Below are 23,896 nucleotides of genomic sequence, written 5' to 3'. Positions count from 1 at the left end.
TGTATTTAGTGCTCCTTGGTGGGTTATCCTGTGAGGGTCGGCTTCTCTTGTTGACGACTTGGGTCCAGGGTGTGCTGTGCCCTGGGTGGGTTGAGAGGTCCATCTTAGTGTTGTGTGGCGTCTTCCCGTCACTGGAGATGTTTACGTTTGTTTTCCTGTTTCACTGTTCTTTTTATGAATTAATTACGGTTTGCTGGGTCACTGTTCCACTGTTGTTGTTTCGGCGATTCACTAGAGAGAATTCACTTGGGAGCTCTAATGCACCGCAGTATTGATCTGTTTTGTACCTGAGAGTATGACTAACACGGAAGTACTGCTATTAATAGTAGTTCTTGAAACACGTCTGCCCGGCTCGAGAGCGTAGCGAAGAATGTGCCGCAATTAGTATTCGGAAGTTCTGAAAAGGTTGCGTAACAGTTTAAGGAGAAAACGTCCCGATTTGTGGCAAACAGGTGAATGGTTCTATCGTCGTGACAACGCGCATGCCCACATAGCGCTGAGTGTGCAGCGATTTTTGACCATAAATGGCATGACACCCTTCCCCCCCCCCCGTATTCATCCCATCTTGCCCCTTGCGACTTTTTTTATTTTCTCGGATGAAAAGAGACCTCAATGGAAAACGTTTTGCTGTTGCTGAAGACTTAAAGAAAACATCGACGGAAGCACTAAAAGGCATCACCATTAATGAATTTAAAAAATGTTTTCAGCAAAGGAAAAAACGTTTGGACAAGTTCATTGAATCGAATGGAGAGTACTTTGAAGGGGATTAAAGTTTTGTTACGTAAAAATAAATACAGAATTTTTTACAAACAAATTCCGTTTATGGGGGGGGACCCCCTTCGTAGTTACAGTAATCTTTAGAGTGTTATGATTATTTGTAGTTACGACTTGAGAGTAGTCAATAAATCTACTCACCAATCCAAACCCCGTCTACAGTCACTAATACACCTGAGAATAAATATTACAGATGAAAGATAAGAAATCCCTAGAGAATTTTGGAGACAAATTTGTTGAAAAGTACTCACCTGGAATTAAAATATTATGTTTTGAACATTATCCATCGTCTTGTCGTCATCTAAAAACCTTCCTGTTTATTTTTTAAAACAAAACGTTTCGGAGACTGGATTCTGTCTCCGGAGATAGGGACTAGCTCTAGCGATTGGGCCCAACTGAGCAGGTTTTACCTGAAGACGGAGATATAATGCAGTTTCCGAAACGCTCTTTTGAAAATTAAACAGGAAGGTTTTTAGATAACGACAGGCCGATGGATAATGTCCAGAAACATAATGTTTGTACTGATGTACCGTCGTCACAAACTTTTATAGCTTGTTTACGCACCTGGAAGACAAAGGAAGACATAGAGGCTAATATTAAGATTGGTCCCAAGAAGAGAGGATGTGATGATAGGATTGCACTGACTCAGAATAAATTTCCGATGACACACTCTGGTAGGCAAAGTTGAAACTAAGGGTTTTGTTACCTCAGAAATAGACGCCTGGTTAAATTAAGAGAAGTGAGATGGACGGGGCATGTGGCACGAATGGGAAACCTAGAATAGTGTTAAGAACTGTAAATGTCACAGGTAAGAGAGAGAGAGAGAGCAGAGTTACAAATTCGCCAAATCTGCCACAGGGTCGGTATGGAGGAGGCATCGCAAGATCATCGTGCCCGCGTTCCACATCAAGATCCTGGACAAGTTCGTAAACACGTTCAATGCAAACTCCAAGATCCTGCTGGAACGTCTGGAACGGCACGCGGGCGGTCCTGGCTTCGATATATACCCCTACATGAATTTCATCACTCTGGACATCATCTGTGGTAAACTGATGAAACGACGACTCAAGCACTATAATCTTATTTTTGAGACTGTGATCTTCTAGGTTATGTCATCTTGAGGTGTTGTAGGCGTTACCAACGTTTCGGAGGAACCTGATGCTTCTGTATTAAGATAGAATATTGTCCTTGCCTTTCTCTTTCTTTGCACTGTAGTCTGGTTCGAGTCTTGGCCTCAGATACAGTGGAAATTTCATAAATGCTGATCACACAAACAGCACCTCTCCTGAGCCTATAGATTCAGTCCATCGTAGCGCCTCTACTGACGAATCCAGTGCTGGGAGGTCACCGGAACACTCAAATCGGCTAGCGAGTTACATAAGTACAGAAACTGGATCAAGTATTATCATAAATTCGAATTGCATAACCAAAACAGGTTTTCCCAAATGCGTCTTGGCTTCTCATGAAGTTCCTCCAGTCAGACTGTTTATTTTGTTTTCCATGTCCGAATTACGCATGAGCATTTAGTAACATTACTGAAGAAATTAAATAAACACCACTACACTTCATATAAGCCGATCACAGTGAAGTCGCTGTCTAAGGCATGAACTGTCTTCGCCCTCTCGAACACTAGGATCGTGGTTTCGAATCCCACTCAGGGCATGGATGTCAGTCTGCTTTGTTTCTGTGTTTGTGTTGTCCTGTGTAGGTGGCGGCCTTGCTGATCCCCCTCCAAATAGTCCTGCTGCCTGTCTTAGAATTAATAAACTGAAGTGAAACAAAGCGTTTCACGGATGTCCTAAGCTGCAAAGTAGGAGCAACAGGATAGAGGGAGAGAGAGACACTTTATATAATCGTCTCCATTATCACTTATTTAATCTTCTTATTTCTTGACCTATTTTCTGTGGTTGCACTTGGACGCATGTGATAATGACAGCACTGTACACATCAGCTTGGAATCAAGTTAAATATTAATCTATGCATGTAAAAAACTTGGGCCTGGATAGCTCAGTCGATATAGGGACTAACTATGAGCTAGATGGCTAGGAATTGGCCATCGATTCATGGCAAGGACCAGAGATTTTTCCTTTCTACAAGTAGTCCAGACCGGTTCTGGGGCCCACCCAACCTCCTATCCAATTGGTACCGGGTGCTCGTTCCCCGGAGGTAAAGCGGCCGGGGAGAGAAACTGACCATGCATGCTATTCCCTGCTTCGGACTTCCTACCAACTTCGTATCCACTACCTTTTTTCAACAATTGCATATTTCATTACTATAAGAGCAGCATATCAGCTTACAATTCCTTCTAGCGGCCTCCGTAGTCTAGAGGTAACGTTCCCACCTCATGACTCATAGAACGCGGGTTCAAATACCCGGCGGAGGTCTTCGAATTTTTAAGGGCGGAAAAATTCAGGGAACAAGTCCTCCTGGAGGGACTTTAAGCCGTGGGCCCGTGTCGTAGCTTTACGGCACGTAAAAGAACCTCATACCTCCAAAGGAGGTCACTGAGCAAAATTGCGGACGTTTGCCGCCCAACAGCAGTCACTAATACCTCCGGTAGATGGGGAAAGCATTATAGATATTTCTCAGTCAGTAGAGAGCCGATCTCGCTGGCTGGGTGGGACTGATGGTAAGCACCAATACCGGTAGGATATAGAGGCTGGTAGAAATCATAGAGGGAAGCACAATGGACCACTACAGGTCTAAGTGCATGGGGAAACCCACCCTCTCTAATAACTAACTACAATTCCTTCTTATTTTATGTTTCTTATATATTTAAGATTTTAGGTTTTTACGACAGTAAATATGGCGAATTCGGGTTTCTAGAACGCGACACCGTATAGTCTGGTAGTAAATATCTATCAAACTACAGAGTGCAATATCCGAGAAAGACGTTTAATCCTTGTTAAGTGCTCTGCATGTAAAACAACTTCCGCAAAGACATAATTTCGTGCCTTATTATTATTATTATTACGACTCTATATCACTTTGTTGGGCTTGGTCACATTTTCAGTTCCTTGATCCTATACACAGTCGGTAGGACTCCTTGAAAGGGGATCAGCCAGTCACAAGCCCTCTACCTACACACAGAACAACATAAACACAGAATAAACTTCCAAAAGAGAAATCTACATCTTGAGTGGGATTCGAACTCACAATCCCAGAGTTCGAGCGAAAGAAGACCGCGCGACCACTGTGATCGGCTCGCTGCCCTCTGTAGAAGTATAGTAGGTTCATTATGTGTGCTTCTCGCTTGAAAGAAAGGTGCCTCAGATGTAACCTCCGGTAAAAATGTTTAAACAAGATAAAATTTTCCTCTGGCTGTCACTTGCAAATTTTCCATGCCAGCAACCATTTCTGTTTCACAGTTGTCCGATGTAAAAATTTACCGAATAATTTAATTTGCCGGAAAAGCATGTCACGATTCATTAGAATATTGCTTCGAGTCGCAGATCTTCGTGACGAAATCTGTATCAAGTCTTCAGCAGAGAGGAGCGGGGTTCGGAACCAGAGAATCGTAGCGAGACAAACCGTGTCTCGTAAAACACAACAAACATCGGGATAGATATTGGAAATTTAAGACATAAAGTAACTAATATGTTGGGATTTTGGACTTTATCCATCGTCCTGGTTTTTAAGATAACAAATTTTTTATTTGTTTTATTTTTATTTGTTATCTTAAAAACCAGGACGATGGATAAAGTCCAAAATCCCAACATATCAGTGTGTTATACACCATCGTCAGAATCATAAAGTAACTAATTCCATTTATGAGGCAGAATCATTCTTGAGAAGATTAGAATCTGTCAGCTTCTCAAGAAATTCCAAGCATTTTATGGAACGTATTTTGTCTAGTGACCATTATATTCTGAGGCAGATAAATTTAATCTACGTCCTCACACATATTTATTTACACCCAATTTAATATTATCATCACATCTACTCCGAGGGCTCTCGTGTGGCCACTTCTCTTAAAGTTTTCAGTTCAAAATCAGTACGAATTTCTCATTGGTTCCAGGCATGATACATGCCTCACCATCGTCCTTCCAAACCTGCCTACTCTAATGACATTGTGGTGAAAGGAACAAATTGTGTACCTCCATTTGCTTAGCTCCTTTCTCTTAGATGCAAATACTATCTTCAGCATTATGTTCTCAGACCATCTGCATCAGGAACAGGCACCCATACAAAACAAGAGGTAAATTTACATTTTTTTTACATTATCTTATTAAAGTTTTATATCAAAATGAAGATTAAAATGAATGGTACCAAGTGTACCCCGAATTTTTTGTTCTTTTAATTTCTTCTTGAATACAACTGATTTTTAATTATCAATCCAATGTATTTAAATTTTGTTACGTTTTTAAGTATTTGCTCTTTATCTTTATGATATTTCCTTGAATTCTGGCGGCGAGACATAGACACATCCTTGGTTTTCTCTGGGTCTAATTCTAGACCACTCGTCTGACAGAGCCTGTGCGTGTTTGTGCTTCTACTCAGTAACTTAACATTATCAGCCTAGGCCATAAACTTATATACCCCATTCAATCACAATACCTCCCTACATAGGGAAAAGAAACTGGTTCGAATCTCGCTGGGGCACCTATTATCTTCACTGTGGTTTTTCGTGACTTTCTGTAGTTCCTCGAAGCAAATGCCGGGGTAGATTTAAGATTAGGCCACTACCACTTCCTTACACATTAGTTAATAGAACAATCACTACGCAATGAAACTCTCTAATGTCTGAGTCACAAAGAACATTTTTAAAAATAAATAAACCGCGGCGGCCCAAGTTCGATCCCGGGTCTGGTCAAGTGGGATTTGTGGTGGACAAAGTGACGCTGGGGCAGGTTTTCTCCGAGTACTTCGGTTTCCCCTGCCAATCTTCATTCCACCAACTGCTCCACAATCACCCTCACCTATCATCTGGGGCTGGTACATTAGGCCAGAAGTGGGCGCAGTACAAGGGACTTAGTCCCACCCCACTAGCAATAAAAATAATAATAAATGACGACAAAAGAACATAGTCCCAGTGCTTACGTATCTTGCCTTGAATGTTTCTGAAGGGGAGGGGTGAAAGTCCCGGAATCTGACGGGCGTGAGATGTCATCTGCAGGTTCAGCCCGTTTTATCACTGGGAAAGTGGTCCAATTCCTACAGTAGAAGGGAATGCGCGGGCCTCGAAGCCAATGTAGACGAAATGGTGAAGGAAAAAATCTCTGCGCTTGCAGGGTTCAGGGCAGGGCCCTTCAGCCCGTAAGCAACAGTTTTACTGTCCATGACAGCCCATAAGAAAATCTTAAGTAAATAAATGTATAAAATATAACTATTTATTACTCCATGAAGGCGTATGGGGGAGTGGATGTATAGATCCATATTTTCTTGACTTCATTACTGTCTGGAGGTGAGTGGTCAGTTTCACGCTCCTGTCGCTTTACCCCCGGGGAAAGAGCCCCGGTACCCATTGGATAGCAGGTTGGGTGGAACCCAGAGCCCGTCTGGGAGACATGGAGGAGAGAAAACTCTTGCTCCACGGGGACTGGAAATCCGAACCCCTCAGTCGCCCAGCCCGTAGCCAGTCGCTATACTGACTGCGCTATAGCGGCTCTATTTATGTGAAGGTTAATTCTGCGGATGGAAAGCGTATCATTGTATAATATATACACACACATGCACAAACATGTACATGCGCACTCACACACACGCACACACACACACATTGGAATGTTAATGTATGGAAATTACGTGTTCACTTTGACTTAAAGCTCAGCAACATGTGGTGTTTTATTGCAGAATCTGCAATGGGAGTGAAGATTAATGCCCAGCTCGACAACTCCTCGGATTACGTGAACGCTGTGCAGATGTAAGAAACAATATTATAAAGACATAACAAATTCTCTACATAATTACTATTTATTCGCTTTATAATCACTAGCAAATAATCTTTGAACTTAAACCATTTTTCCCCCTCCAGTCCCCCCCCCCCGTCACACGTGAACTTACTTAAAGCACCCTGTGGCTAATAATAGAAATTATGGAGTTCAGTCGTTCTACATGGAAACGGAGCGTCAGATCAAAATTTCAGTTCTGCGTTATTTATCCTTCTATTATTTTCGTTTGGGACACAACGCTCCGGAGACTGCATTCTGTCTTCGTCTTCAGGTATAAGTCTGCTCAGTTGAGCCCAGTCTCTATCTCCGGAGAATCCGGCCTCCCAAGAAGACAAACAGGAAATGGATAACATCCACTAACTCAAGAGTTGTATTGACATGCCATCGTCACATAGGCTACTTGTAGATCTTAGTTTGAATTCTGTCATTGGGCACTTTGTTTTTGGAAGACTCTATATTTCCTGCCAAATTCGCTTTCGCAAATTATCTCCCGATGCTGGGTCTTGTGACACTAACTCAGTAGGTCTAGGCCTACCTCCATGAACTTCTGCGTTCACTTCGGTTTTCTAGATCTTACACATTCGGTAGGACTCCTTGGGCGGGTGATCAGCTCGTAACTCAGCATATATCGCTGGAGTATTATAATTGTCATTGTGTCCTGCAATCCAGGCTCGATCTCAAGGCCAAGGACGTCATCAGGCAGGAAGACCAAGTTCTCACAACGTTTCTCACCGCTGCAGCAAAACAATATTCCTATTTGCCATTCAGTTATATATTTTGTAGGATTAGTCACAGTCAAGTTGTCACGACATTCGTAGTGAAACTTGTCCAATTACCCGAAGTGTTAAAGGCGGTGTGAGGAATGGATAGGAATCCAATTTTGACTATGCCATTTTCACGATAGAAATTGGTGGCAGATATTTAAATTTTAGATTATTGATTGTGAACAAAGTTAACGGCTGACGGGTCCAGACATATCAACAAACGGTTTCAGATGCAGCATAAAACTGAGCTACCATACAACTTGTGCCTTTAACATGACCAAAAGTTTTATGGTTGATAGCCATGGAGCAACTTGCGTTTCTTGTGTTTACAGGGGGACACTACTGACATTCATGGGGCACCCTACTTTCCACGTACCACCGATATAAAATTAGCTACGCTCCCTGTTCCCGTCGGGAATATTTCGCTTGCTTCATTGGGGCAGTGAATGCCCCATATTCGTAAAATTTCAATGTTTTTACAGTGACATGGCATTTCTCTAAAACTTCTATTTAATAGGTAAGACAGTGGAAATTGAAATCGGTCGAATTCCATCACACGATAAATTTGTGTGGTTTCTGGGGCTTGTGACGTTGAAGTCTACATGAAATATCTTCGCCATTCCATTCCTGGGAATTTCCATAATGACGAGATCGGCGAGAAATTCCCTTCGTCTCTTAGTAGTCATAACCCAGCCTTCTGCACTGAGTGGCATTGGGTCTGAATCTCAGTAAAGCCCGTGCTCATCCACTAGCTCCTGCACACTGAGGTGGTAAGAATCAAATCACGTGTATGAACGTATCCTGAAAAAATATTAAGGATCTATAATTTAGCCCACTGAAATCTATCTAGCCTATAAACAAGATTATAGAGATTTAGATGTTCAAGAATTCCAGATTTGTCCTTCTGGAGAATAAAGTCTGTCAGCAGTTGTAATTTGTGTTCCTCCCTCAGAGAGGCCCATACAAGAAAAAAACTGTTTTCTACGTTACATAATCGCATTCCTGTTCGCAAAAAATCCTACCTTGCTGGAGACCTTGAATAATTGCCCGAAAGACGCTTCCCGGAAGTGACATGGCTTGCCAACAGGCTTCATTCTTATACATCATAGAGGCCCTAGCAATCATTTTTCTTGTTCCAACTGTGACCATTCTTATATTTTGAAACTAATGTGGCAGTTTACTGGCTCTTCGAAAAATGTTTTAATTAAATTAGAAACAAATTTCTGTATATTTCGCGAAGTGAGATGAGCTTGTAATTTTACAGTTGTTATCTTGTCTTACGTAATCTAAACAGCTGCTCGAGTTTAGACATGTTTGTATGTACATGCCTTGGATATGAATAACAGTAGTAATTGACCTAATCCTTCCAGCCACACTATGGCCCTGGGGTCGACTCAGCCTCTAACACAAATGAGTACCAGGAATTAATTAAATTATTTTCCTGGGGAGTAAAGCGCGGCCGGCGAGTAAGGCTGACAAACTTACCATCTTTGAGCCGATTGTCTAGATAATGTGGGAGGCTCAATGTCTCACAACCCTATGGGCCTTCACGGCCTGGTACAGGGATAGTTTTACTTCTTGCTTACTTATACTACCACAGTCAAGAAATTCGTGGAATAATTTCCTGCCAGTGTGTGTTTCATCAATGTTTTCGGCAGCTATATGAACGTTGGCAGACTTGCATAACGGCCAACGGCAACTATTCTGAGGGCCGATGTGGATCTGTGTAAGTGTATGTGAATACCTTGTGATATGATGCGATAAAACCACATTCCACGATCTTAATGGCTCTACCACGAATATATATACGCTTATATTATTCAAGTAAATCTGCGAAGGTTTTCAGTGAATAAGACTTAGAAAAGAGAAAGGGAACATCGAGAGTAACACAAATGTACGTGTTACCGCAGCGATTCCTACTTATAAGTTGGAGTGATATTAAAGTTCTCCCTGTGCTTAATTAATTAAACTCTATGCTATGAAAGCAGTGAAAGCGGATGGAGAATGCAAGTATAGCTCCGTCACAACATCGGATCTAACTGGATGTGGGTGGAGAGCTTCACACTCCGACCGCTTTACTCCCAGGGAGAGTGCACCCGGTACCCATTAAGTAGAAGGTTGGTTGCGCCTAGGAGACAATCAGGACGCTGTGGACTAGATAAATATGTTTGCCACTGCCGGGAATCAAACCCCAGCCGTCCAGCCCGTGGGCAGTATCTATACCATTGAGTTATCCCGGCTCCCTTTGGAGTGATACCATCACTTTTATGGTACTTGGATATCGAAAAGTTGTGCATCTTTTAGTTTAAGTTAAACATTTTTGCTGAATATAAAACATGACCATGCGAAATTAGTACTAAGCTTTCAGTTTGAGGACAACTGCTGAACCACTAGAGAGAGGCGGAAGAAATACTGTATGGAGTTTGACCACAAACACTGGGAACTTAAAATCTCGTATGGGCCAGTTTTCATACGAAGCATTAAAAGGTTTGCTGATGATGGGAAATGTAACGCCTTTTGAATCTGTCGATTTACCAGTGAAATTTACGCATAGAAATGGACCATTGAATTATGTAATCTTTAATTTAGTGTTCCTGCTCGCCTCACCGCACAGACTGAAACATTTCAAGGAAGTTGGTGGTGTAAGTCCTTGTGAGATTCAGGTTCATTGACTTCACTGAACTATTAAAGTAAAGTAAAGGGTAAAGGTCGGCGGTTTCTCAACACTAACATCCCAGAATCCAACATATTTTCGAGAGAACTTACGATGCAATACATCCGAAATCGAATATCAGCTCGGTTTTCTTTAATGCCTTCAATTTCAACCATTTGTTCTTGTAGTTTGGGCGATGCCATGTTCCTTCGTGCATTCATGCCGTGGCTTCACCTGGACTCGACTTTCGCCCTCTCGTCTCTGGGTCGGTTGCAAAAGAAGTGTCTTAAGGTCCTTCACGGTATGACCAAGAGAGTTATCAGGAGTCGAAAGGCGCAGATCCTGAACAATAACGAGACGGAGCCGCGACAGACCGATTCTGACTCCACAGGTAAGATGAAATTTGCACGTAACGGGAAAGTAATACCTAACTCATCTTCAGAACTGCTTAATTGAAAGTTATTGGTTCAAATCAAGCTTTATGTATTTCGTCAAGAAATGTAACCGTAAATCCCATACTTACATCGCATACCTCACTCGCGTGTACAGTTGTAATATTTAGAAGTGACAGTCCAGGAGAAGCTGCGCAGTGGATGGGCAGGTCCATTCGTGAAAGTTGAGGAGTGTTGTAATTAGTCATTCGTCTGTTTTCAGTGCGAGCAGACGTCTCAAATTCAGTTAAAAGCATTCTTCCGTGTACAGTCAAGTTAAAATTTTTGACTCTTGGAGTCGTATTTCAGTGAATTATTCCCTATTTACTGCATTAATATTTTATTTTGTTGTTTATTTTTATTCGTTGATTTTCTTTTTTGTTTATTTATATTTGTACAATTGTTCTCTCTCCTTTATCATGCCACCTACACAAAGTAAATTGAGTAGAAAAGTGCTGCATTCACAATCAAGAGAAATTGTTAGTAATGTACATGAAAGAGGCTGGGCCAACAATTACAGTGAAGAACATAGGAGTGGAAGTAGCAAAGGCAACAGGTGTATCGGAAAGTAGTGTCAGAAGAATAGTAAGAGAAACAAAAAATATCGAATCCGGGGCTTCCACTTCCTTTTCGACACCCCATAAAGAAAGACCTAAGAAATCTCCACTAGCCACTTTGGACGACTTTATCGAGTCGGTGGTGCGAAGAGCAATTAATGACTTCTACATAGTCGAAACACGGAGACCTACCCTGAAAATAGTTCACAAAAGTTGAAGAAAAAGTTAGATTTTCAGGGATGCATCTCCACATTAAAGAAAATTATTTGTATTTTGAAATTGGGGTTCCGCTGGAAGAAAACAAAAAATAATCGGCAGATACTGGTGGACCGTTATAATATCAGAGCCGACCGTCTTCAGTATTTGCGACAAATTAAAGAATATAGGGAAGAGGGCCGCCCAGTCATTCATCGCACACCATCCCGTATGCATGGAGTGATGGATCCATCCAGGGATTATTTTCTCCTGTGTCCAAAGGCCAACGGCTCATTGTTATCCATGCAGGGGGAGAGCAATGTTTCAGCCCTAATGCCTATGTCCGCTTCAAATCCCACCAGAAACAGGAGACTACCACAGTGACACGAACTACACCAATTATGAAAAATGGTTAAAGGAGCGACTTATTCCTAACCGTCCCCAAAATTCTGCCCTTGTCATTGATACTGCTCCCTACAATAATGTACAACTAAACAGAGCCCCTAACTCAAATTTAAGAAGAGATTTTATGATATCCTTGCTAAAATATCACCTTCCACCTATTACCTTCAATAACACTGGTTTTTCATCGTTGCGGAGTCCAGATATATAGAGTGCGGCAGCATAATTTGCTGATTTGAAGGGTCAAAAAAACAAAAGATTTTATTGGGTATCGTTGTAATTATTTTTCTCCAGATTCTACAACATTGGAAATTTACGTTTACTCTGTCTTAAAAATTGTATCCAACAAGTGGCGCTACCCATTGGCGATACACTGATTTGCCTGAATTCTGAAGTGTCGGTCGACTCTTTCCAGCATAGTGATGGGTATGTTGGCTATGGCTTGGCGAATATTCTCCTTCAGTTGAGCAAGGGTCCTTGGACGATCGGTGTAACGAGGGATTTCAGATACCCCAATAAGAAATAGTCACAAGGGGCTATATCGGGTGAGCGTGCCGGCCTCTGAAGCTCGCCCCTCAAGGAAATCAGGCGCCCGGGGAGGTGTTCCCGCAAAACAGGCATTGCAGTTCGCGCCGTGTGTGCCGTGGTTCCATCCTGGTGAAACCACACATCCCCAACATCCATTTCGTCAAGACTTGGCAAAACAATTTTCGATCATTTTCACATAGCGGCTCGATATTTTGGGGTGATCTGACGGCCCGTTCTCCTGATCTTCTCTTTTCCACACTACCAGTTCTCCTGAATGTGTTTGCCCACGTAACAATCGATTGCCGACCAGGAACACGAGCTCGGGCGGAAATATTGAAGTGCGCGCGGAATCCTCGCTGCGTGGAGACGATCGAGCGACCGTTAGAAAAGTAAGCCTCTACGGCAAACGCGCGCTGTTCCTTCGTCCAACGCATTCTCGGTACTAAAGTTGAAGGAGGAACAAACTTCCCGACCCACCCGATCGAATGAGACCATCCGCATCCTCTAACGGCCAAACCTCGCTTCCTGGCGCCAAATTCAAATCAGCAAATTATGCTGCCGCACTCTGTATATAATATGATCCTACCACTCAAACCGAAATACCTTTCCTATAAAATAGATGGAATCTGTGCAGAACACAATCACAATATTTTACGACTACCTGCTTATCAACCAGAACTCAACACAATTAGTTAATATGGGCCACCGTAAAAAATTGGGTTGCTCAAGATAATACCACATTTAAGATGGATGATGTCATTAAATTGGCAGACCAAAAATTGGCTTCCATAACTGCAGAATGGCAACGTAGGTGCCAACATGTAAGGAACACTGAGCAACAATTAATGGCAAGGGAAGGCCTTTTGGACGCAGGACGGGAGTTCGTCTTCCATGTAGGCGGTGATAGTGATGACAGTTCTGATGACAGCTCCGATTCATCTGGTGGTGACGAGGAAGGACAGGCATGTGGAGATGATACCTAAGCGGACACTGCCGGTGTTGCCTCATTAGAATAGACCCGTGTAATATGTAAATAAACTCTTCATGTATATAACAGTGAAAAGTGTATAATAGTATATAGTGCATAATAGTCTGCAATTCGGCACTTAAAACTTAACATCGGTTGTGTGAACATCATCGAGATTAAACCGCCAACACTATGCAACACAATGAGGTAAGAAGTTATTTCCTTTTGAGAACGCAGTACAGGCGTTCTCAAAAAGATATAATTTCTTACCTCATTGTGTTGCAACACCGGCAATGTTCGCATAGATATCAGCTCCACATGCCTGTCCTTCCTCGTCACCACCAGATGAATCGGAGCTATCATCAGAACTGTCATCACTATCACTGCCAACATGGAAGACGAACTCCCGTCCTGCGTCCAAAAGGCCTTCCCGTTCCATTAATTGTTGCTCAATATTCCTTACATATTGGCACCTACGTTACCATTCTTCTGCAGTTATGGAGGCCAATTTTTGATCTGCCAGTTTAATGACGTCCAAAGTGGCTAGTGGAGATTTCTTAGGTCTTTCTTTATGGGGTGCCGAAAAGGAAGTGAAAGTCCCGGATTCGATATTTTTTGTTTCTCTTACTATTCTTCTGACGCTACTTTCCGATACACCTGTTGCCTTTGCTACTTCCACTCCTATGTTCTCCATTGTAATTGTTGGCCCAGCCTCTTTCATGTACATTACTAACAATTTCTCTTGGTTGTGAATGCAGCACTTTTCCAGTCAATTTACTTTGTTTACGTGGCATGTTAAAGGAGAGAGAACAATTGTACAAATATAAATAAACAAAAAAGAAAATCAACGAACAAAAATAAACAATAAATTAAATATTAATACAGTAAATAGAGAATAATACACTCAAATAGGACTTCCAGAGTAAAAAATTTTTAAATTGACTGTACAAGGAAGAATGCTTTTAACTGAAACCGAGACGTCTGCTCGCACTGAAAACAGACGAATGACTAATCATAACACCCCTCAACTTTCACGAATGAACCTGCCCATCCACTGCGCAGCTTTTCCTGGACTGTCACTTCTAAATACCCGGGCTGTACAAGTTTTGTTTGAAATGCATTCGGTACGACCTGGCTTACTGTATACTGTGTAACAAGCAGGGATAGCTCAGTCAGTACAGTGAATGGCTTCGGGCTGGACGGCCGATGTCGGAATACGAGTCCCGGCAGGGACAAGATTCTTATCCTCTCCACGTCGTCCAGACTGGTTGTGGGGCCCACCCAGACTCCTATCCAAAGGGTACCTGGGGTAAAGCGGCAGGGGCGTGAAGCTGACCACCCACCTGCAGCTAGTGCTGAGGTCAAGAAAATGTGGATCTATATATCCACTCCCCCATAGATTTTCTTGTCGTAGTGCTTAATTACACGTATTTGAGTACCTCTACACCGTGTAACAGCTGTGCCGCGATTATGTCTGCTTTTGCAGTTCATGAACAACAAGCATTCATTTCCTCCCCGGCTCTGCAGAAATATTCTGCTCTCGATGCTTCAATATCTGCACGTTTTGGCCGAGTCGTTTGCCTCTAACGCCATGCAAAATTTCAGGGGTGAAGCAAAGATACGCCTTCCTGGACCTGATGATTCAAGCAATGAAGGACGGCGCCACTCTCACTGACCAAGAGCTGCAGGAAGAAGTGGACACAATCATGTTGGCAGTGAGTACATAATGCACCCTGCTGTCGCACTTTCGAGTTCCATCTTGTCACTGACACCAACATGGCGATGCGCAAGCTATGGATGCCAGAGCACTGAATCATCCGAAACTCCGATGGTACATGTAGTATGTAATTGACTTAGAAATACGGTAAGGTGTTGTTTTGGTAGTTTTGAGAATAATCTTTTAAAATAATGACTTAGGGACTGCACGAAATATAGGCTTATAACCGCTGTATAACTTCGTGTTTAGTTGCAGTAACTTATTATTGTTATTAAGACTCTACAAGCCGTTTTTTGGGCCTTGGCCGCTTTTAAAGTTTCTTGATCCTATACACAGTTGGTAGGACTCCTTCGACGGGGGATCAGCCAGCAGTAAGACCGCTATCTGCAAACAGAATAACACAAATATAGAATAAACGCACACGATAGAGACATTTATGCCTTGAATGAGATTCGAACCTACGATTCCAGCGTTTGAGCAAGCAAAGACAGGTCATGCCTCAGACCGTGCGGCAACCGCAGGGCCATTGTGCGGCTGGAAGAATTAGGTCAACTGAAAAAAAAAATTACGTAATCGGTATTCGATTTTGCCATGTTCACTTCTGGCCCCCAACTTAGGTTACACAACTGAGGTGTGACACGCAATTGAGGGCTCGATATTCTGCGTGTTAAATGCTCGATTCTTGATGGCGTGGCCGAATGTTTATGCAGGGCGTCCTTGAAGCCCCTTTCAGAAGCAGCACCTGTAACCTTATCTCAGATAGAGTTGAAGACTGCTATAAATCTGAGAGGCTAAGCCTCCCAGCATTAACATCTTCATTTTAACCGAATGTTCATTTTTATATAAAATAGAAAATACATTCATTAACAATATCAACATTTCTGAGAAGTTATCAGCTTCACTTCAAGACAGTTTAAAACTTCCTGTTACATCAACTTCCTATATCTTCCAGTGTAGCCAGATATATGTATTTCGGATAATGTGATGTCGTATATTCTTCGGAGATATAACCACAAAGGCTCATATTCCTTATGTTATACTCTATAGAGTGTATTCCTAATTGACTTGGGCACGCAGTAGGACAGTTGATTGAGGCACTGTGCTACAAGCCGGAAGGTAGCGGGTTCAAGTACCGATGAGGTGGATTTTTTCAATTTACTTAATCCTTCCAGCCGCACTATGGCCCTGGAGTCAACTCAGCCTCTAACAGAAATAAGTATCAGGAATCTTCCTGGGTGGTATAGGGCGGCCGGCGCTTAAGGCTATCTGTGAGCCGGCTGTCTAGAGAAAATGTGGGAACTTCGACATCTCACAACCCTAAGGGCCTCCACGGAAGGCTCATTCCATGTGAAGTCATCCAGATAGGTCGTTCGACCACTTAAAAAATATATTTTGTACACTTATTTCTACATATTTTCATACTTAAAAATATTTGTAAAAAATTTTAATCCGCTCGGTTCTCCCGGTACAGCCGTTTTTATAATGCAAAAAAACGCATTTTCGGCTGAAATGGAGTTTTGCATTATCTTCCATATCTCGATAACATTGAAGCTAGAGACGCCAGTAAGAAACCAATTTGTTCCTCATGATATGGACTATAATTCATGTAATTACAAGGTTTTACTCAACTCACTTCCTCTAGGTCTAATTAAGCTTGAAACTTACCAATCGATTTTAGAAAAAAGCTATTTTTCAACTTCAAAAACCAATGGGAGGGGGAAAGCATCAGACCTTTGGCTTCTACCTTTTGTTGTTACCTGTATGGGGAATATAATCACGTAGTTTTGAACACCGTATCTATTTTCCAAAAATTTCTAGGAGCGAGTGTTGATAACGTGTCATTCCGAACAGAAAGTGCTGTACTTACTGAACGGAATGTAAAAGTAGAAAGTAAAGTAAAGGTATCCCTGTAACAGGCCGTGGAGGGCCATAAGTTTGTGAGATGTTGAGGTTCCCACATTTTCTAGAAAATTGGCTCACAAATGGCTGTAAATTTGTCAGCCTTACGCGCCGGCCGACCTTTGCCCACAAGAATACTCCTGGTACTCATTCCTGTTAGAGGCTGAGTCGACCCCAGGGCCATAGTGCGGCTGGAAGGATTAGGTAAATTGAAAGAATCCACCTCATCGGGATTCGATCCCGCGACCATCCGGCTTGTAGCATAGTGCCTCAACCAACTATGCTACCGCGTGCCCCTGCTGCTCGGAATGACAAAAAATAAATCTCTCGTCGTTTATACCGAATAAAGAATCACTAGTACCATTGGATGCAGGTAAGCCAATCGTTGAGGTGTTGATGTTTTTGGTAAAGTTCAAAGTCCCACAACTTCGATTACTAGAATATCAAAGTTGTAATTTTAATTCAACGTTACTCCATAATAGAGAATTATTCGCTATGAATTTCAAAATTTTCGGATCATCCCCACCGGAGATATGAGATGTTAAATATGGCCGATTTGGGGCCCAGAGCAAAGTTTGTTAACTCCTGGAAAATAGGTACGGGGTTCAAAACTACGTGACTATATTCCTCATGTAGGCAACAACAAACGTCAGAAACCACAGATCTGATACTTTTCCCTTCCCACTGGCTTTTGAAGTTGAAAAATAGCTTTTTTCTAAAATCGATTGGTAAGTTTCAAGCTTAATTAGACCTAGAGGAAGTGAGTTGAGTAAAACCTTGTAATTACATGAATTATAGTCCATATCATGAGGAACAAATTGGTTTCTTACTGGAGTCTCTAGCTTCAATGTTATCGAGATATAGAAGATAACGCAAAACTCCATTTCAGCCGAAAATGCGTTTTTTTGCATTATAAAAACGGCTGTACCGGGAGAACCGAGCGGATTAAATTTTTTTACAAATATTTTTAAGTATGAAAATATGTAGAAATAAGTGTACAAAATATATTTTTTTAAGTGGTCGAACGACCTATCTGGATGACTTCACATGGAATGAACCAACCTGTTACAGGGATAGCTTTCCCTTTTTATAATCCTATTATTATTGTGCACCCATTAACTGATATCCTAAGGCATTTAATTGTTGATAATTGAGTATTTACTATGTCTTTCTTACTACTCACAATTCACTCAGATACAATATCTCATTGCCATTGTCTTGCGGAAATATAGCCGCGTTTTTATTTTTGTTCTTTTTATTGCTAGTGGGGTGGGACTAAGTCCCTTGTACTGCGGCCACTTCTGGCCTATTGTACCAGCCCCAGATGATAGGTAAGGGTGATTGTGGAGCAATTGGTGGAATGAAGATTGGTAGGGGAAACCGAAGTACTCGGAGAAAACCTGCCTCAGCGCCACTTTGTCCACCACAAATCCCACTTGACAAGAACCAGGATCGAAGCCGGGCCGCCGCAGTGGAAAGCCAGCGTGAGCTATGGTGCGGCCAATATAGCAGCGTTTCTTTTATACCTATGCAGCAACGTAAGAACAAATTTGAAAAGAAAAACTAGGTAAACGTTTCCTAGAAATACAGGCTTAATTAAGAGCATATTCAAGTCACGTATTCCGAAAACAAGGATATGTAACACGCTAGCTTCTCCAGCAATTTGTCGCCTTGATGCTGATGGCTGGTGATGATCTATGACACGAAGTATGTTCTGGTTTGCAGGGCCACGACACAACAACATCCGCCCTCAGCTTCAGCTGCTGGTGCCTGGCCGAGCACCCAGACGTCCAGGTAAAGGAAAAACTGGAAGCCTCATAGATTTCTGTGGGCTGGGAGGATTACATACACACTTGCACGTTACCGACCTGCTAACCAATTAGGTCTACACACGTTCTTTGTCAGAGACCTCAAATATTTTTAGAATCTTTAGTATTTATGATGCCGGACCGCCCCTGTGGTCTATTGGTCAGAAATCCTGGCTACAGATCCGGAGGCTCCGGGTTCAATTCCTAGCGCTACCAGATTTTCTGAGAAGTAGTGGGTCTGGAACTCAGCCTCGTGAGGATAATTGAGGAGCTATTTCAAGGAAATAGCGGTTCCCGACTGGAAACCGAGATTAACGGCCGTGGGGATCCGTTGCGCTGACCACGCGACACCCTCCATCCGCAAGAAAAGTTCGCACTAACTTCGCCGACAAGCGGCGGTCGCTGGGTCGGTATAGTTCGCTTGCGGACTACAGGCCACGTAGTTTTTTTTTTTAATTTATCATTCTGTTGGTGTTCATATTTACTGACCATTAAAATAACAGTTAACAAAATCTGTACAAATACAGCATATAAAATACCGAAATAGTCAGGAACATGATCCAATTATACCAGTCCGTTCTTTGTAACGACCGATCTGGCCATTACTACACCTTTGATGGGTAAGCTTATACGAAAATCAGTGCATATATTTTAACAACCTCTTGTATATTTTGGGATTACTGATTTTAATCACAGAACTGATTCTAACTACAATTGGCACATCATAATAAAATAAAATGAAGACGCAACTACATCTACAATTCGAACATCAAACTTTATATTCATTTACTCTAAATTTTATACATTTTCTTAAACATCCTTATTTCAGTATTTCTATAATTTTTATTTTTATGAATTACAACATAAAGACTTACTCAAACGAGATAAATAGTTTTAGTAGTTATGTAACTAATTTATAGTATATACCTTATTAATTCTAATTCATGATAAAATAAAACATATCTATGGGATATGACACAGAATAATCCGTTACAAAACAATTGATATTTGGTGCAAAAATGTCGCCTCCATCTTGACGGCCGAAGAATTAGCCAAGCAAGACTCAAGCATGAAGCAGGTAGGTCAACGTCAGTTCACTTTCAACGGACTACATGGTGTTATACCCCATAAGACAGAACACTTAATAATTTCTTGTGTGAGAACCTCAAATTCTACTTTATACAATATTTTGTAAACGTAATTGAAAAAAGATCCACGTTCTAGGAGGAACGGAGTTTTCTTTTAAGTTACACATGACGACCATTGCAGTCGAAATGTGTCATGGTTAGAAAAGCTAATGTATTTCATAGCCAGTCACAGTAGCCGCGCAGTTTAGGTAGTGGTCTTGGCGACGGGCTGATCACTCGTCCAGGGAGTCTTATCGATTGTGTAAAATGATTACGGAACTGAATAGAGACCTGGGCCCTGAATGGACTGGAAGAGCCATTGAAAAAACACGTATTTGATATGTTATATGAATATGTGTTGTGTTCATGGCTGCTTTATTACCCAATTAATTTACAAGGAAATATGTAAAAGGACGGTAGTTTAAGCCAATACGGCGAAGTTCAGAAATTGGCATAAGGTTTCACTGAAATGTGGCCAGGTATGAGATGTATCAATTTCTTTGGAGATTTAAATGTTTGTATGCCAATTTAGGAAAGGGTAATTTCGGAGATAAGAGATATATTTGGCGACTCGACCCGCGACGCGACCTTTCGTGACCTTCAGGAGATGAAGTACCTGGAGCAGGTCATCAAGGAGACACTGAGGATTTTCCCCAGCGTGCCTATGTTCGGAAGAGTTGTTACCGAGGATCTGCCCATGGGTATGTGTGAAGCGGCACAGTTCAAGCAGCACGCCAGGATTATATCTGGCTGAACAGGATTTTGCGGCTTTCTTCCTTTCTTCTACGCAAACTCAGTGACAATTCCTTCAATCCTACTAGGCATTATTCATAACACAGACTATTTGACCTATATCTCAGAAATTAATATATCGTATATCACATACATGCCGCTCACGGTAGCCGAGCGGTCTAAGGCATGTACTGTCTTCGCTCGCTTGGAAACCGGGATCGTGGTTTCGAATCCCACACAAGGCATGGATGTTTGATGTGTGTGTGTGTGTGTGTGTGTGTGTGTGTGCGTTTGTTCTGTGTTTTTGTTGTCCTGTGTTTATGTAGAGGCCTTGCGACGAGCTGATCACTCGCCCAAGGAGTCCTGCCGTCTGTAGAATGATCATGAAACTTAGAAATCACCAATATGCTCCAAAGACGGAGCAAGAGGAGAGAGAGAGAAATATCACATATATGACATGCATAAGATACAGTGTGGGAAGTGAGACAGAGCAGTCGGTATAGCGACTGGTTATGGACTGAAAAATTGAGGGGTCAGATTTCTGGTCCCGCAGGGATCAAGAATTTTCTCTTCTCCACGTCGTCCTGAACGGCTCTGGGGTGTACCCACCTTTCTATATAATTGGTACCAAGGGCTCTTTCCTCGGGGGTAAATCTTCCGTGGCATGAATCTGACAACTCACCTCCAACTGGTGCCGAGGTCATAAAAACGTGAATCTGTACATCCACTCCCCCATACATCCTCATGGCATAGTGCTTAATTAGTTAAGCATAGAGACAACTTTACTTTTTTACTTTGTATGATATAGTCTATATGTGAAATAACCGAATAAACAAATGCCACTGTATCAAATAAATTTTTCAGGTGAGTACATCCTTCCTGCTGGCACGAATATAGGATTCAACCCTTACATGTTACACCGGAACCCTGAATATTTTCCGGACCCGGAGAAGTTTGATCCAGACAGATTCCTGCCGGAAAACTGCCAAGGAAGGCACCCGTACTGCTACATACCATTCAGTGCTGGCCCGAGAAACTGTTTAGGTATTTGTGCATTCTAAATGCAGATTGTGTTGCTCACATGCATCCGTACATACGTTACGATTCCTAAGGAACAGTCATGTGACGCTCATACAGACTATTTCCCGAAAGCAGTCCGACTGGTGTCCCTAGCTGAACCAGTCTATCTAAGAACTTAAGGCTGTATATTCACCTCTCATTTAGGACATGTGTGGGGGCACGCGGTAACGTATTTCGTTGAGTCACTATGCTACAAGCCGGTAAATCGCGGTTTCGATATCCAACAAGGTCATTAGTGTTTCAATTTATCTACTGTTTCCAGCCGCACTATGGCCCTGGGGTCTACTTAGCCTCTGACAGAAATGAGTACTACAAAACTTCCTGGAGGTAAAGGGCGGCCGGCGCGTAAGGGCTGACAACCTTACCGCCATTTGTGAGGAGATTGTGTGAGACCTGACGCCTCAAAACTTTATGGGCTTTCACGGGCTGTTACAGGGACAGATTTACCTTTTAGGATAAGTGTGAAATCTGGAAAAGAGGCACTATTTGCCGAGCGAGGACAATACGCAGATCTGTGAAAAGGAATTAATAGGAAGCTGGAAAGAAAACTATATATTTTGCACTTTCACCAGACATCACATGGGTGATTAAAACAGCGGAGGAACAAGATACGTAACCGGGATGAAGTGAGATGAGATATAGTTTTAGACGGAAAATCTTAAGAAAAGAAGCCATATAATATTGAAATATTAATATATTAAGAAAACAGGATGCTAGTGCATGGGCTGAATTTAAATAGCCAAGAAAAGATAATGTTGGGTTCTCGCGGACAGATTCATATCATGTTCCACAATTTCTTGCAAACCTGAGGGGTTATCAGCTTTTTCAAGAATAGCTCTGTCCCACGTTTAACTAGGAGACAGAAGGATAGATACGGAACTGACAAATAGAGTTACCTTATTCGGAAATCTGAAAAGGAAACCACCTCAGTTTTACTTTCTACTGTACGTTGCAGTGCTGCCATCTTTTTCAAAGTTATGGAGTGTCTTGCTGTCAGTTCAAAGTAACAGATATAAATGATCGATTTATATTAAGACCGCAGATCCATTTTACTTCTTGTTTGATTCCCTAATTTCAGGCATGAAGTTCGCTATGTCAGAGATGAAGGCGGTGCTGTCAGCTATACTGAGGAGGTATAAGATCTTGCCAGCGAGCCCCCCACACAAGCTGGACCTCACGGTTGTCCTCGTCCTGAAGTCCCTGACAGGAGTTGTACTGAGGCTCCAGCCCCGGATTCCAGATGCTGCCACCAGGTGTGCTAATGAACACTGAACGGGAACGCAGCGGGCCGCTTCATTAGACACGGGCCAAGTGTTCAGTCACCACATGAAGGACTGAGCAACAGTTTTTGAATTTTAAATATTTTATATTACAGGTATAATTCTGTTATTGAAATCAAGTGTTTCTTTGCCTTGGAGCGTGTGTGAAATAATTAACAATAGGACAAGAGCTTTTCTGGTTCCGCGATAATTCTTCAAGGAATGTTTTATGTAACATTTTTTTCCCCATTATTATTATTATTATGCCAATCATTTGAACAAAGACCGATTGTGGGTAAGAACACTAGTAACGGATAAAGACAGAGTTGCTCGTGTGCTTGAGTAAACATCACGAATTCAGGAGAGTAATGGAACATTCACGCATTCTTTCAACTATGCAGAGTGTAATTGAAAGGTGCGGTTAAATTTCTGGAACGTGTTATGCAGACCAAAACAGGAAAATGTCCGTATCGACGTGTGTCTGGAAAAAATAATTTGAAAGTTAACAGCTGAAAGTGGACATTGTAATCAGTGCTAAGAAGGCCCACGATATTCAGTGAACGCTTCAACACGTCCCATCATGGACCGCCGAATCCATTCAAAGATGCCGGAGTAGTTTCAGGTAGTCTGACAGGCATCCACAGTGTGAAGATGAATTGTCGTTTCGTTATCAGTAGTAGCTGGATACACACGGGTTGTTAGGTGTCCCCACAGGTGAAAATCCGGAGGATCCAAATTTGGCGAGAGGGTCATTCCATGTGAAATCATCCAGAAAGGTCGCTCACCATTTAAAAAAAAAAATTATATTTTGTACACTTATTTATACATATTTTCATACTACAAAAAAATTTTTAAAAAAATTCTAATCCGCTCAGTTCTCTCGGTACAGGCGTTTTTATAATGCGAAAAAACGCGTTTTCGGCTGAAATGGAGGTTTGCGTTATCTTCCATATCTCGATAACTATTGAAGCTACAGACTCCAATAAAAACGCTATTTGTTCCTCATGATATGGACTACAAATCATATTATTACAAGTTTTTACTCAGCTCACTTTCTGTAGGTGTAATTAAACTTGAAACTTACCTATCGATTTTGGGAAAAACGCTATTTT

The 23,896-nt window shown here is 41.9% G+C and overlaps 1 protein-coding gene across 1 annotated transcript in view; it reads left to right on the top strand.

Moving 5' to 3' along the window:
* LOC111864294 (cytochrome P450 4C1) overlaps positions 1–22,983 on the top strand; it is a 50,275-nt gene extending 27,292 nt beyond the window's left edge. The window contains exons 5-12 of the mRNA XM_033751387.1: positions 1,633–1,818; positions 6,568–6,637; positions 10,271–10,473; positions 14,768–14,877; positions 18,504–18,572; positions 20,246–20,414; positions 21,310–21,489; positions 22,604–22,983. Of these exons, the coding sequence (XP_033607278.1) occupies positions 1,633–1,818; positions 6,568–6,637; positions 10,271–10,473; positions 14,768–14,877; positions 18,504–18,572; positions 20,246–20,414; positions 21,310–21,489; positions 22,604–22,797 (1,181 nt within the window). The 3' untranslated portion in view covers positions 22,798–22,983. The remainder of the gene's footprint in view (positions 1–1,632; positions 1,819–6,567; positions 6,638–10,270; positions 10,474–14,767; positions 14,878–18,503; positions 18,573–20,245; positions 20,415–21,309; positions 21,490–22,603) is intronic.
* Positions 22,984–23,896: the final 913 nt, after the last annotated feature.

Source organism: Cryptotermes secundus, unplaced genomic scaffold (genome assembly GCF_002891405.2).
Source record: "Cryptotermes secundus unplaced genomic scaffold, Csec_1.0 scaffold156, whole genome shotgun sequence".
NCBI classification, from domain to species: Eukaryota; Metazoa; Arthropoda; class Insecta; order Blattodea; family Kalotermitidae; genus Cryptotermes; species Cryptotermes secundus.
Note: the sequence above shows the minus strand (reverse complement) of the source record. Positions and strands in the feature narration are given on the sequence as shown.